The following is a 16941-nucleotide window of genomic DNA, read 5'->3' as shown; positions in this document are numbered from 1 at the left end:
GGAATTACAAGACTCAACCATATTGCATGTATTCTCAATATCGGCTTGATTAGAAGACTTATAAATATCAAACTTGATTTCTTCATCATTAGCACTCAAGGTTAAGTGGCCTCTTCGAACATCTATAAGTGCACCACCAGTTGCTAAGAAAGGGCGCCCAAGAATCAATGGCATATCCTTGTCTTCTTCCATGTCTAGTACCACAAATCAGCTGGATATACTAACTTACCCACTTTAATTAGAACATCTTCTATTATTCCTCTTTGATAAGTGAATGATCGATCCACCAATTGTAATAAAATTGTTGTAGGCTTTACTTCACCAATGCCCAACTTTTTGAATACCAAAAGTGGCATTAAATTTATGCTAGTCCCAAGATCACATAAAGACTTTTCAAATTTTAAACAACCAATCTCACAAGGAATTGAAAAGCTACCTAGATCTTTATGCTTTTGAGGCAACTTCTTCTGAATTATGGCACTACATTACTCAATTGAGCTCAAAGTTCATAATCCATAAATTTATTTTTCTTTGTCAACACCTCCTTCATAAACTTAACATAATTTGGCATCTTCTCTAATGCATCAATGAAAGGAATGTTGATGTTGATTTTTCTAAAAATTTCCAAGAACTTAGCAAACTCCTCATCAAGTTTCTTCTTCATAAATCTTTAAGGATAAGGAATTGCCAATTTATACATTGGAAGATCTTCTTTCTTCATAGAGTTTTCAGTAGGCTTATCTTAAGAAGTCTCTTCTTTGGCTTCTACTGTGTCTTCAACCTCAGAACTAGTTGACTTGTCTTCTACACCCCCATCTAGTACTTTACCACTCCTCAGTGAGATGGCATTACATTGTTGTTTCTGATTAACAACTGTATCACTAGGAAAACTACTATTTTTCTGTAAAGCACTCACAACATTGGCCAATTTTCTCACTTGCACCTCTATGTTCTTCATGGAAGAATCCATGTTAGAAATATGAGTTTCTATGTTGTCTAACTTTGTTTCATTCTTGTTAAACCTCTTTTTGGATTCTATCATAAAAGTGCCCAGAATGTCTTCTAAATACTTCTTCTCTTCTTGTTGTTGTGTATTAAACCCAGAAGGTAGTTGCAAGACATTTTTAGTGTTACCATAAGAAAGATTCTCATGGTTTCTCAACCCCGGATGGTAGTAGTTAGGCATTGGATTTCCCCGGTAGTTGTTATTGTAAGTTTTATAGGCCATATATTGTGCTTGTTCTATACTCATCTCAGGCCCTTGTGATGTAGATGCAGCAACAACATTTTCTACAGTTGATGTATTCTTATGATTAACTAAGGCTGCCTCTTGATTAGATAAAGCAGAAATTTGAGCTGCTATGTTTGTCATAGGATCTACTTCATGTAACCCAGCCAACTTTTTGTGAGTATTTCTTTCATTAGGCCAATTATAGCTATTGGTGGCCATCTCCTCCAATAAATTAATGGCTTCAGTTATATGTTTAGATAATAATGCTCCTCCAACAACAACATCAATAATAGTCCTAGTTGGTCCATTCAACCCGTTGTAGAAAATTGAGACTTGCATCCAGCTCTCATAGCCATGTTGTGGATAGTGACGTAATAAGTCTTTGGATCGCTCCCATGCTTCATAAAAATGCTCTGACTCAAGCTGTCTAAATTGCCCAATCTCACTTCTCAACTGTGCAGACTTTGATGGAGGAAAACATTTCACCATGAACTTTCTAGCCATTTCATCCCATGTAGTTATGGAACATGGCTGCAGAGATTGTAACCACTTTCTTACTCTATCCCTTAAGGAGGAAGGAAAGAGTCGTAGTCTTATGGCGTCATCAGTAACACCATTCATCTTCACAATAGCACATACCTCCATAAATATGGCTAGATGGATATTGGGATCTTCAGTAGCCAACCCACCAAACTGATTATGTTGCACCATATTGATTAAAGCAGGCTTCAATTCAAAATTACTAGCAGCAATGACTGATTAGCAATACAAGTCAGATTTTCATTCACCACTGGTAAGCAATAATCACGAACAACCCGTGGTTGTGCATCAGCTGCAGCAGGTGCTGGTTGGTTGTTATTAAGGCCAATGTTGTTATTGGCTGCCATGGTGAAGTCTAGTTTTTTCTTCGCTTTTAACTGCTTTATAGTTCTTTCAATCTCAGGATTCAGCGGTGTGAGTGGTGTAGCACTTCAGTTTCTTCGCATAAACTGAACCACAAAGCAACAAACAAAATAAGAGAAAAAAAAATCTAATTTAAAGCAAAAAAATTTAGTAATAATATTAGCAATAATTTAAGAATTTTCAATCCCCGAAAACGGCGCCAAAAATTTGATACACAATTTTTACTACAAGCGTAAAGTGTTGTTATAGAAAAGTTTTAATACTAAAAAGGTTGTCGAACCCACAGAGATTGATTATTAAATTTTACTAAATGTAATACTTTTTAATTTTATACTTTAATTAGACAACGCAAAGTAAATTATAAATAATAAGATAAATAGAAAAATAAAATAAACAAACAACGATTTTTAATCAGAAAGTAAAAACCTAGAGCATTGATTTCCCTATTTCAAACTATGAAAATACATTTATCGATTATCCCAATTTATCCTATAATTTGTAGTTTCAAGAATCCTAATGTAACCTATTAACCTCTCTCGAGCGATGATAGATTTAACTTAGAATAACTAACACGATATCTCTATTCAATGTTAATCAAATAAGCACTCATAAAGCAATATGATTCTCTTTAAATGAAACTCATAGAATTAGTGGAATCTCTCAATCTCACACTTTTCCTATGTCATGCAATTCTAAGTCCGATTTTAGATTACCTCTCTCAAGTGTAAAACCTAAAATCATTATACTAATTAATGGTGATCAAGCATTAAGAAGATGATAATTAGCACAAAATTAATTGCATAAACAAATAACAAGAACAAATATGCAAATAATCTAAAAACTTAAATTCATAATCTAAAATAGTTCCATCAACACTCTAGAATTAGTGTTTAGTTCATAATTACAAACATAATAACCACAATAATCAAGTTCATAATTAAATAACTAAACAAAGAATAAAGAAGAAGAAGAAGAAAACAACTCTAATGATGCTAGTTGATGATGATTGCTTGAAGTCTCTTCTCTCTTGCTCTTCAATGTATTTTCTAATCTCAAAGTTGCTTGTTTCTATCTCTCTAGTCGTCTCTCTTTTAATCTAATTTACATCCTTCTTTATATAGGTCAACAAAGATAGATCAATCCTCTTAGAATTAGGAATTTTTAAAAAAAATGATACGTGCCCTGGAGAAAAAAATCCCAAACCCGTGCTAAAAGTATCTTTTTTTTCGTAAAAAATCATTTTTTTTCCAGCCAAGCACTATAGCGCCGAGTACAAAATTTTTCTACTTCAACCTTGCTCAATAAAGCATGCATAACTTTTGCGTCCGGACTCCAAATGAGATGAGCAACATGTTTTGGAAAGCTGGGAACGAGCTCTATCATTTTGAATTTCATAAGCTCTTCGAGAAAATGATGAATTCATTGTCGAAAATGGGCTCAAAGATCTTCGTCCATCACAAAATGTCTTTTCTACACAAACCTACACACTTGGAGAAAACACATCAAATCTATACAAAAATAAATACTAATTCATCTAATAATTGACTAGGAATGAGTGTACAAATGTGCACTCATCATGAAACAACAACAAAAGAGTAAGAACATGAACACACATTCCAAGATCAACAAAATAGATGCAAAACTAAAAAACAAGCAACAAACAACTATATATAATTATAAATTATACGAGTGGATTTAAAGATATTACCGAGTCATTAATGAACATGTTGTAGTAAGAAAGATGAAAAAACTAAGTTTGATCTTCAACATAATTCACAACCAATTTAAAACAAGGAGAGAATTTTCGAGCACCATCCTCGTAGACGTTAAAGGACCTATATAGAAAACAAATTAATATGAACAAAACTTAATTTAAATAAATGATAGAGAAAAAATCAAATACAAAACAATGCATAAAAAAAACATCACCTAGGATATTTAAGCAATCATTCACTAATTCATTCTCAAACTTCGCCTCATGTTTTGAAGAAACGAGATCAAAAAAAGAATCATCAATAGCATAAAGGCCCTTGACATATGTAACAATCTTGAAATCTCGCTCATCTCCTGCATATGGAGAACCTAAAGACATAAACTCCAATGGAGTGGTCTTCAAATTTGAAGAACTAAAATCAACAAAAGGAGATTTTAATATCGGGGCATATTTTCTCTTGTCAAGAAAAGGAGTACAAGGAAGAGTGTCATCCTCTTCTTCTTTTGAAACATTGCCATCTGTTTTTTCAACTTCCTCATCAAGAAGGGAAGCAGGAACTTGAAGAAAATGAAAGGTAACAAGTTTTCAATTTGACATTTTTACAACTTGAATTAAAAATATTTGCAACAATGTAACATGATCATCATCAATCTCAAGATGGCTTAACCCCTTGAAAAAATCATCACCCTTTAAATCAACTTGTTTTCCCTTCACATTTCCAACATCCTTGGACTTATCATCTTCACTTGCTACATCACCCTCACATTTTTTCTCACCAACCTCTGAAGAATTAGCACCCCCCTTATCACCAACCACATCATCATTATTTTTATCATCTTTACCATCAACACTACTATGATATTCATGAGAACCATCACCATCATAATTAACAACACTATCAAAACCATCATCATTCTTCTCCGAATCTGCACCTATATTATCTTCTTCATCATCGTCAAATTTTAACTCTTTACTATTTTTAGCTAAATTAATTTGTAGGAAAATCATGAAACAATCCATTAAGAACTAAATAACAAAAACAAAATATGACTTCAAATTATTAAAATAACAACATCGTAAAATGACATATTAAACATACCTAAACATGAGACCTGTCACAAAAATGAGTGGCCTTTGACTTCAGTTAAATAATTACATCCAACACACCCTTGAAATTAAGCTCCATTCTATGAACAAATAATTTCATTAACTTTCTCTATCAAAAACTCAATATCAGGATAAAAGTTCTTCCCCAATGAAGAACCAACATCAACTGAAGACTTAACCGGCACACGATCATCAATAAAAACATCCTCGAAAAAACCATCCAGTGGTAACTTCTTAAACTCTTCAGAAGTGGGCCTCGAGTTCTTAACTTGGACCTATATAAAATAACATTAAAAACAAACAAATACAAAAAATAAATTTAACAAGAAAAAAAAGTAAGAGCCACTATAAATTAACTGTAAGCATACTGAACACTTACAATCTTTAGAGGCCAATATAAAATCTTCAATAACATATTTTGCAAAGCTGGAGTACCCTGGCCAAGATAGACTAGGGTTTCAAACTTAGAGTGACTTGGAGGATAGAATTAGCCTTAGGTTTTCTAGGTTAGAGTTAAGGCCTTTATATAGAAAAGCCTAAATCCTAATTAACACTTGAAACCCTAGGATATTTGTATATTAAAGTAGTTAATTACAAAAGACTAAAATGCCCTTAAACATAGATATTTTCTAGCTATTTTATTTGGCACTGAGGGCCCAATTCGCAGTCCGACTTGCAGTCCACGAGTGAAACTGTATAAAAAATCTTGCCAGGCCCTTCCGTGGCCGGCCATGCTCCTACCAGGGTCTGACAGGTCATGTTCCTACCAGGGACTGGTAGGTCATGTTCCTTTTAGCTTTACCAAAGGGAGGCCTGTTGGGTTTTATGCCCTAAATAAAACTCTATTTCGATGTAATCTCTATCATTTAAATATCAATAAAGAAACATAAGTATTTTCATCACTTATTGTCTCATTTGGTTCATGTTATCATTTATTTGTTTATTTGATTTATAAATTCATCTAAATCCTTATCACATTTATATTCATGTTTATTGTGTCGTCACCACAGTGGAAAGTAATCAAGATTATGTAATTAAATATATATTCTTAGATTAATCAGTACACAGGGTTTAACTGATATGATAATGTACAACATAGTTTACTTGCACCTTGGATAAGTGCTATGTCCTTTCCAGCACATTGGTTAAAGTAAAGCTTGGGTTGGATTCATGGAGTATGCATCGGAAGGGACCGATATTGAACCAGACATGTTAAACTTACCATAATATCTATTCAATTCAATATCACCTAGTTGATCCTAGATCAAATGATCTTAATCCTGACATGGTTAGGTTCGATCTCAAGAGTATTATACATGTTCTTTGATTTGTTAGTTAAGCCTACTTTTTGGTCAGGGTGATGCGTACATTTTGGGAACATGGTAGTGCAATTGAGTGGGAGCGCTAAACATAGATATGGAATCTATAGCTTCTATCAGGACATAGAAGTAAAATGATGATTTCCTTCGAGCTTTGCTAAACAGAGATAAATGGTTGAGTACTCATTTCAGTGATTATGTTTTGTTCACAGAAATATCATTTATAGGTGGCTAAGTTTTTTAAGGATAAAATGCATGAAAGGGTGTAACGGTAAATTAATCCCTATAAAATGTAAATTATCTATAGAGGATCATTGATGATTGGGATTATAACAATGGATAATTGATAGCGTATCTATATCGTGGAACATATAGAGCGTTCTATATAAGTGAGAGTGCAATTCCAAGTTTTATGGTTGATGCAACAAGAAATTAAGAAGTCAGTGAATTTACTTGGTAAGTTCTGGGTCTGCTTATTGGAAGCTCAGATATATAGGCCCATGGTCCCCATAATAGTTGAGACAATACTACTTGTAAGACTCAGTTAATTGATTTTGATTAATCAATTATAATTCTAAAATTAGACTATGTCTAGTTTATGAATTTTCACTAAGCAAGGGCTTAATTGTGAAGAAAGAATTTCTAGGGTTAATTTGTTAATTAAGAGACTTTGTTAAGTCCAATTAATAAATATATTAAATGAAAATATTATTTAATAATTAGTTTTTAGTTATTAAATAATTAGAATTGGCGTTTAAAAGGTTGAATTGGAAAATTGGCATTTTTGAGAAAATAAGATGAAAAAAATGAGAAAATAGCAAAATTGCAAAGTGGGGCCCAATATCCATACATGTTCGGCCCCTATATAGCATATTTACCATTTATTTTTTCATTATTTTAATGCTAAATAAATCTAACCTAATCTTAGGTGGTTTCCTATAAATAGATAGTGATAGCTTAAGGGAAAAGATGATGCATCTCATTCCTTCAGATAAAATTTGAGTCTCCTTCCTCTCTCTCTCTCTCTCTCTCTCTCTCTCTCTCTCTCTCTCTCTCTCTCTCTCTCTCTCTCTCTCTCTCTCTCTCTCTCTCTCTCTCTCTCTCTCTCTCTCTCTCTCTCTCTCTCTCTCTCTCTCTCTCTCTCTCTCTTCTAAACTGGGCCTATAATGAAAGAGTTAGTGCCCACACACATCAAGTAGTACTCAATCATAGTGTGTAAGGCTGTGAAGAATCCAGTTTAAAGAGAAGGAGATTCGGACTCAGATCTTAGTGATACTCTGTTACAGAAAGGATACAAGGGTTAGAGATCAGAGTGGAAGGAGACATTATATTCCGCTGCAACCACTGTAAGGTTTCTTATACTTTCTATGTGTTTATTTCATATCGTTTTAGAATTTTATATTTAGGATGTTAATAACATACTTGTTAGTAAATCTAGATCCTGGTAAAATAATTCCAACAAGGCCAACCTTTGGATGTGGAGCCTAGCCTTTGGCAAGTGGAGGACAAATTTGTACACATTTTCCTTATAGAGGTTAGGTTCCCTTGATCGAATAGAAGCTCCCTTGTTGTGAATGTAACACCCTAACTAGAATAGGCGTATTACGTGATTTTTAAACGTATTGTGCAGCTCGTTGCTAATCAACGAGGTTTATGGAAATCGTGATTAATTAAAATTTTTTCTTTTTAATTAAACTTATATAATATTTTATACAAAAATACTCGGGATCCCGATTCCAAAATACTTTTACAAAAGTTTACTATCTAATACAAAATACTTGTCGCCTAGCGACTAATTACAAAAGCAATGCTGTCCTGAGGATCGTACGCTCCAGGCCTAACCGCCCTGACATGTACAATCTTCACCGGCTCGTTCTCACGCTTCCTCAGCTTTGGCCTTGCCCTTACCTACACATAATCATAGCACTGTGAGTCGACAGACTCAGTAAGAAAAGCATAGAAATAATCATACATAAATCCCGAGTTATGATCAGACGCCCATACCCCTCACCATAACCCTAACTGTTGTGTCCCACACGATACTGAGTCCCCAACGTTCATAAGAAGGTACTATTGACAAGTAACATCCTATACTCGGTACACTGGTCATACTCCAGCTACTAGTCATACTCTAGCATGTACCGATGTGTTACAGTATCAGCCTATACTCGGTTCACTGGTCATACTCCAGCTTCTAGTCATACTCTAGCCTAACCGATGTGATACGGTCAAATAGTACAGTACCACCAACCCTAGTATCAGCCTATACTCGGTTCACTGGTCATACTCCAGCTGCTAGTCATACTCTAGGGTAACCGATGTGATACAGTGTCAGCCTATACTCGATACACTGGTCATACTCCAGCTGCTAGTCATACTCTAGCCTGTACCGATGTGACACAATCGGATGGTACGAAGCCAACATACATATCTAATGTAATTTAACAGGCTTCCTAACATGCACGCTAAACATGTAATACATATGCATACTGCTATACTAATCTTACCTCGATTCCGAATTCAGGTGTGCCGGTCAACCTGAGTGGAACAAACAACATGGCGGTTTACAGGCTCCTAAACCATAACAATCACAACACCATTAAGTGATACGCTAAATCACTTCCCAGGGACTTAAACTAGAAACTTAAAGTTTCCCTATCGATAAAAAGCATGGCAATACCCTAAACAACATAAAACGAGAAAAACTACGGTTCCTGAAAATCCCCCAACCGGCAGACCGGTTCTGCAACCGGAATTCCAGTTCTGGGAATTCCTGAACCTCATCCGAAATTCCGGTTGCACAACCGAAATTCTGGTTCCTCGCAGAAAACACCCAAAATTCCATAACTCAATCAAATCCAACCATAATCATACCAAACCTTCCAGACCTGTTCTAAATACCCCAAAGAACATTTCTAAAGCATCAAAACAACCCAGAACACACAGATACTAAAAATGCCATGTGAGCTCCAAGCTTTGAGTTCAAAACTCAAACTTGGCTAAAGCTCACCCACAAGCATCAAAACCAGTGTAAATCTACTCAATCATGCATATAAAAACTTCTGAAAACACAGGAAATCGACCCCAACAAACATAGCAACAAAACTCACATTCTCACTTTGAAAAACCACAACTTTTGAACCAAAAATTCTCAAACTAGAACAAGGGTAACTAGCATGCATTTCAACCTATCTAATCTCACTTAATTCAGCATTTGAATCACAAAAACAACAACAACAACAACTAACAGCAACAACAACACCAAAAATTAGCATGCAACCTATCTACTTTCCTCAAAAATTTAAGAAAATAACAAGACAAGTTTCAAGAACCATACCAAACAACTTGTGATCACCAAATCTTGCTAAAATGAGTTTGAAATCCAAGAAAATGGCCAGCTTCTTGCTGCTCCAAGAGGGCCAAAATAGAGAGAGAGAGAGAGAGAGAGAGAGAGAGAGAGAGAGAGAGAGAGAGAGAGAGAGAGAGAGAGAGAGAGAGAGAGAGAGAGAGAGAGAGAGAGAGAGTTGAGAGAAAAAGTTTTGCTTTTCTTTCTAATTTTCTAACTTTTTTCCAATTTTGAAATAAAGGCTAAAATGAATAATTCCACTCCTTATTCAGCCAACAAATAACATTTAAAATAATGTATTTTCATCACATAAAGTCCACTAATGGACAAAATATCATTGGGGCAAAATGACCATTTTTCCCCTCCACACTAAAATAATATAAAGGTTACTAAAGGGTACTTTGGGAAATTATATATTCCCGACCACTCCCGACATTCCCAATGTCCAATAAACCGTCCCCTAATACTAATATACTAAGTTGTGATTTTACTGAGCCAAACACGGAGTTCCATGTTACCGGGCACCGGAAATGCAAAATTATGAAATTCACTATATGACATAAAATGCATTTCAAAATTTAATAATAACAGCATAAACAATTATTTAAATATCTATAAACAATTTTCCATAATTAAACATAATTAACTACTAATTTCCAAATTAAACTAAGCGGTCTTTACAACTATTCCCCCCTCAAAAGGATTTCGTCCCCGAAATCTAACCTGAACAACTCTGGATATTGAGCTCTCATATCTCACTCTAGCTCCCAGGTGGCTTCCTCCACCTTGTTGTTTCTCTAGAGTACCTTGACCAATGCTATGGTCTCATTCCGAAGGACTTTATCCTTTCTATCCAGGATCTGCACTGGCTGTTCTTCGTAAGTCATATCTGGCTGTAGTTCAAGGCTCTCATAGCTGAGTATATGAGAAGGATCTGAAACGTATTTTCTTAATTGCCTCATTGGTCCGCTGCACTGACTTCGGACCTAGGTATTTCCTCTCTCCTATCTCATCCCAGTGGATGGGAGATCTACACTTCTTACCGTATAACAGTTCATAGGGAGCCATCCCTATCGTACTCTGATAACTGTTGTTGTAAGAAAATTCCATCAACGGTAGATATTTTTTCCAAGAGCCTTCAAAATCCATAACACAAGCTCGTAACATGTCCTCCAATATCTGAATTGTCCTTTTGGACTGTCCATCTTTCTAAGGATGGAATGTTGTACTGAATTTCAGTTTTGTACCCATTGCTTGTTGCAAACTCTACCAAAACTTGGAGGTGAACTTCGGATCTCTATCTGAAACTATAGACTTCGGTACCCCGTGAAGTCTCACAATCTCTTTAACGTACAATTCTGCCAACTGATCCACTGAATAGGTTGTTCTAACAGGCAGAAAATGAGCAGACTTCGTGAATCGATCCACCACAACACAGATGGAATCGAACAAACCCGTGGTTCTAGGTAACCCAACCACAAAATCCATCGTAATATCCTCCCACTTCCATTCAGGTAGGGTTAAAGGCTGCAACAACCCTGTTGGTCTCTGATGTTCAGCCTTAATCTACTGACAGGTGAGGCATCTCGATACGAATTCGACCAAATTCTTCTTCATACCGCTCCACCAGAAGTACGGCTTAAGATCCTGGTACATCTTGGTGGTGCCAGGATGCAGAGAATAAGGGGTAGAATGAGCTTCTTCAAAGATCTCATTCCTGAGTTCCACACTACTCGGAACACAAACCCTAGCTTTATACAGAAGCATCCCGTTGTCTGACACCGAAAAATCCCTGGCTTGACAAGCCGAAAGCTCATCTCTGATTTTTACTAACTCTGGATCAGTCATCTGAGCGGCTTTAATTCTTTCCAACAGATTAGATTGCAGCGTCAAGTTGTGAAGCTGACCTACCACAAACTCAATGCTGAATCTAACCATGTCCTCTGCTAACTGAGGTGAGATCTGCATCATGCTACCTACCTGCCCGAGACCCTTCCTGCTCAGGGCATCGGCCACTACATTGGCCTTCCCAGGGTGATAGAAAATCTCACAGTCATAATCTTTCATTAACTCCAACCAATGCCTCTGTCTCATATTCAAAGCTTTCTGAGTAAAGAAATATTTGAGACTTCTATGGTCGGTATAGATTTCACACCTTACTCCGTAAACGTAATGCCGCCAGATCTTCAATGCAAAAAGTACCGTGGCCAACTCTAGATCATGAGTCAGGTATCGCTGTTCATAATCTTTTAACTGACGAGAGGCATAAGCGATGACACGATCAGCTTGCATCAGCACACACCCCAGACCCTGTCTGGATGCATCGCAATAAACTACAAATTTTTCTTTGTCTGAAGGCAAAGCTAGCACTGGAGCTGTAATCAACCTTTGTTTCAGCTATTGAAAACTAGCTTCGCACTTATCTGACCAAATAAACCGCTGATTCTTCTTCGTAAGTTCGGTTAAGGGTGTCAAAATCTTAGAAAACCCTTCCACGAACCGACGATAATAACCGGCTAAACCCAAGAAGCTTCTAATTTCTGTCACTGTCTTCGGTCTCGGCCAATCCCTGACGGATTCTATTTTCTCGGGATCCACCTTGATCGCATCTTTGCTAACAATGTGGCCTAAGAAAGACACCTGAGATAGCCAAAATTCACATTTCTTGAATGTGGCATAAAGCTTATGTTCCTGAAGCCGTTACAAAACAATCTGAAGATGTAACTCATGCTCCTCTTCTGATTGAGAGTACACAAGGATGTCGTCGATAAACACAATAACACAGATATCGAGGAAATCCTTGAATACTCTATTCATCAAATCCATAAATGCTGCAGAAGCATTGGTTAGTCCAAACGACATAACCAAGAATTCGTAATGTCCATACCTAGTACGGAAAGCCGTCTTCGGAATGTCATCCTCTCGGATTTTCAAATGATGATAACCCGATCGGAGATCAATCTTGGAAAAGACCGTCTTTCCCTGAAGTTGATCAAAGAGATCATCGATCCTAGGTAGTGGATATTTATTCTTCACTGTTAGCTTGTTTAATTCCCGATAATCGATGCACATTCTCATAGTTCCATCTTTCATCTTCACGAACAAAATCGGGGCTCCCCAGGGTGACACACTAGGCCAGATAAACCCTATGTCAAGCAACCCCTGAAGCTGAATCTTTAATTCCTTAAGCTCAGCTGGAGCCATTCTATACGGAGCCTTGGAAACCCCTTCCACTCCTGGTGCCAAATCTATAACAAAATCAATCTCCCTCTGAGGTGGTAAACCTGGAAGTTCTTCGGAAAAAACATCTAGAAATTCCCGAACCACCTTGATGTCCTCTGGCCGAATGGTATCTGGCCGAGTGGTGTCCATCACCACGGCCAGAAACCCTAAACACCCGCCATGCAGTAACTCCCTAGCTGACATGGCCGAAATCACCGGGATCCGAGATCCCCAAACTGAACGAACAAACACAAATGGATCTTCACTTTCCGGTTGGAAGATCACCATCTTCCTCTTGCAGTCAATACTAGCTGAGTATTTAGATAGGAAATCCATTCCTAAAATAATATCAAAATCTACTAGGCTCATCTCTATCAAGTCAGCACTTAACTCTCTACCATCTATTCTGATGGGCATAGACCTAATCCACCTTTTGGAGATAACTAACTCTCCGCCAGGTAATAGGGTTCCAAACCCTGATTCATAACTATCACACGGTCTATCCAATTTACTAAAGATTCTTGCTGCCACATAAGAATGTGTGGCCCCAGAATCAAACAGCACTAAGTAAAATGAGTTATTAACTGAGAGCTGACCTGTTAGAACTGAAGGGCTGACTTCTGCATCAGCCTGAGTAATGGCGAACACCCTAGCTGGAGTGGGTCTTGCCGGAGCCCTTGGTGCTTCTGTTCTGAGCTGGGGACAATCCCTCTTGTAGTGTCTGGGCATGCCACACTGAAAGCATCCCTGACCTCTGCACTCACCCGGATGATGCCTTTTACAAATGGGACACTCCGGGTAGGAATAACGGGTCTCAGCACTACCCTCACGACCGCCTCGATTCTGGTTCCCTCGGAATCTCTTGTTCTGCCCCGAGCCACCGGATGCAATGGATGTTTTCCTCTTTTGGTCCATGGCCGAACCAGTACCTCCCCTGTTAAAGCCTGATGCAGGAGGGGTAGGAGCCCCGCCACTTACTGGAGTCCTAACTAACTCCGACATACATCCAACAGCGCCCTCAGCTCGCAGTGCTTTCTCCACCATCTCAGCATAGGTGGTCTTGTCGTCTGTAGTGATCATAAGGTCATGCTTGATCTTCACATTTAAACCGTCCAGATATTTTTCCTTCTTACTGAAATCGGTTGGCACGATTCCCGAGGCCAACCTTGCCAACCGATCAAACTGCGTAGTGTACTCAGTCACACTCATATTTTCCTTCTGGGTCAGGTGTGCGAACTCTTTTCTCTTGACACTTCTAATGGCCTCATTATAGTACTTTGCGTTGAAGAGTTCCTGGAACCTTTCCCAGGTCATGGTGGTGACATCATGAATCTGAGACACCGTGTCCCACCAGACTAACGCGTCCTCTTGAAACTGAAAGTTGGCACACACCACCCTTTCATTCCCGCTGACACCCCTAAAGTTCAGTATCCTTGTAATCACCTTTAGCCACTGCTCGGCTTTCATGACATCAGGACCTCCCAGAAAAACTGGAGGTGCCTGCTTCCGGAACCTTTCATACAGGGATTCCATTCTGTTTGTCGCTACCACTATCTCGGCCTGAGCAACAGGGGCAGGTGCCACAGGAGCTTCTGGCACCGGCACTGCAGGAGCATCCTGCTGCCTCAACCTCTGGATCTCTTGATCTTGCTCCTCTATTCTGGCTTGCATTTCAGCAAACCTAGTTTCGAAATTCTAGGCTTCCTGGTTGGCTTGAGCAGCCTGGGCAGCCTGTGGCGGGTTATCATCAACCCGACCACGGGCCCTGGCCCTAAGATCTCTACCACGACCCCTAGCATGCGGGGGAAACTGAGCTCCTTGTCCCTGATTTTACCCTACTGAGTTGCCCTGACTCCTAGTCTTTCGCCTGGCGTCCATCTAGTTTGAACAGCCTGCGAAACCAAGAGTTGGCACATCAGGTCATGATCAACGAGAGCTTACTAATGCCGCTTAATTTGGAAATTAAAAACATGTACATGTTCTACTATCAGGCTACTAACATGCTTCCTATCAGGCTTTTCTTATTTCATAATATTTAAATAAACTACTAAAACAATAAAAGCTTACTGAACCGTAGAACGAGCTAACTGCTGATGATTATTGTACATGTCGTGACGATCTTCGAAAGACAACCTAGCGGCTCTGATAACAAATTGTAAGACCCTAACTAGAATAGGCGTATTACGTAATTTTAAAACGTATTGTGCAGCTCGTTGCTAATCAACAAGGTTTATGGAAATCGTGATTAATTAAAATTTTTGCTTTTTAATTAAACTTATATAATATTTTATACAAAAATACTCGGGATCCCGATTCCAAAATACTTTTACAAAAGTTTACTGTCTAATACAAAATACTTGTCGCCTAGCGACTAATTACAAAAGCACTGCTGTCCTGACGATCGTACGCTCCAGGCCTAACCGCCCCGACATGTACAATCTTCACCGGCTCGTTCTCACGCTTCCTCAGCTTTGGCCTTGCCCTTACCTACACATAATCATAGCACTGTGAGTCGACAGACTCAGTAAGAAAAGCATAGACATAATCATACATAAATCCCGAGTTATGATCAGACGCCCATACCCCTCACCATAACCCTAACTGCTGTGTCCCACACGATACTGAGTCCTGAACGTTCATAAGAAGGTACTATTGACAAGTAACAGCCTATACTCGGTACACTTGTCATACTCCAGCTACTAGTCATACTCTAGCATGTACCGATGTGTTACAGTATCAGCCTATACTCGGTTCACTGGTCATACTCCAGCTGTTAGTCATACTCTAGCCTAACCGATGTGATACGGTCAAATAGTACAGTACCACCAACCCTAGTATCAGCCTATACTCGGTTCACTGGTCATACTCCACCTGCTAGTCATACTCTAGCCTAACCGATGTGATACACTGTCAGCCTATACTCGGTACACTGGTCATACTCCAGCTGCTAGTCATACTCTAGCCTGTACCGATGTGACACAGTTGGATGGTACGAAGCCAACATACATATCTAATGTAATCTAACAGGCTTCCTAACATGCAGGCTAAACATGTAATACATATGCATACTGTTATACTAATCTTACCTCGATTCTGAATTCAGGTGTGCCGGTCAACCTGACTGGAACGAACTGCACGGCGGTTTACAGGCTCCTAAACCATAACAATCACAACACTATTAAGTGATACGCTAAATCACTTCCCAGGGACTTAAACTAGAAACTAAAAGTTTCCCTATCGATAAAAAGCATGGCAATACCCTAAACAACATAAAACGAGAAAAACTAGGGTTCCTGAAAATCCCCCAACCAGCACACCGGTTCTGCAACCAGAATTCCGGTTCTGGGAATTCCTGAACCTCATCTGGAATTCCAGTTGCACAACCAGAATTTCGGTTTCTCGCAGAAAACACCCAAAATTCCATAACTCAATCAAATCCAACCCAAATCATACCAAACCTTCCACACGTGTTCTAAATACCCCAAAGAACATTTCTAAAGCATCAAAACAACCCAGAACACACAGATACTAAAAATGCCATGTGAGCTCCAAGCTTTGAGTTCAAAACTCAAACTTGGCTAAAGCTCACCCACAAGCATCAAAACCAGTTTAAATCTACCCAATCATGCATATAAAAACTTCTAAAAACACAGGTAATCGACCCCAACAAACACAGCAAAAAAACTCGCATTTTCACTTTGAAAAACCATAGCTGTTGAACCAAAAATTCTCAAACTAGAACAAGGGTAACTAGCATGCATTTCAACCTATCTAATCTCACTTAATTCAGCATTTTAATCACAAAAACAACAACAACAACAACTAACAGCAGCAACAACACCAAAACTAGCATGCAACCTATCCACTTTCCTCAAAAATTTAAGAAAATAACAAGACAAGTTTCAAGAACCATACCAAACAACTTGTGATCACCAAATCTTGCTAAAATGAGCTTGAAATCCAAGAAAATGGCCAGCTTCTTGCTGCTCCAAGAGGGCCGAAATAGAGAGAGAGAGAGAGAGAGAGAGAGAGAGAGAGAGAGAGAGAGAGAGAGAGAGAGAGAGAGAGAGAGAGAGAGAGAGAGAGAGAGAGAGAGAGA

At 38.3% G+C, this 16941-nt stretch overlaps 1 protein-coding gene and 1 non-coding gene across 2 annotated transcripts; one reads left to right on the top strand and one right to left on the bottom strand.

The window, feature by feature from the left end:
* Positions 1-742: 742 nt before the first annotated feature.
* Positions 743-2118, bottom strand: LOC115720188 (uncharacterized). Its single transcript, XM_061109638.1, has 2 exons — positions 1975-2118; positions 743-1924 (listed from the first exon to the last, which is right to left on the bottom strand). The coding sequence occupies exons 1-2, from the start codon at positions 2116-2118 to the stop codon at positions 743-745; spliced, it is 1326 nt and encodes a 441-aa protein (XP_060965621.1).
* LOC133035308 (small nucleolar RNA R71) lies at positions 1581-1687 on the top strand. The gene has a single exon (XR_009686581.1). It is a non-coding gene; the product is annotated as a small nucleolar RNA R71 (small nucleolar RNA).
* Positions 2119-16941: the final 14823 nt, after the last annotated feature.

The sequence above is a fragment of the Cannabis sativa genome, chromosome 2 (genome assembly GCF_029168945.1).
Source record: "Cannabis sativa cultivar Pink pepper isolate KNU-18-1 chromosome 2, ASM2916894v1, whole genome shotgun sequence".
Taxonomy (NCBI): domain Eukaryota; kingdom Viridiplantae; phylum Streptophyta; class Magnoliopsida; order Rosales; family Cannabaceae; genus Cannabis; species Cannabis sativa.
This window is presented reverse-complemented; position numbering and strand designations above follow the sequence as displayed.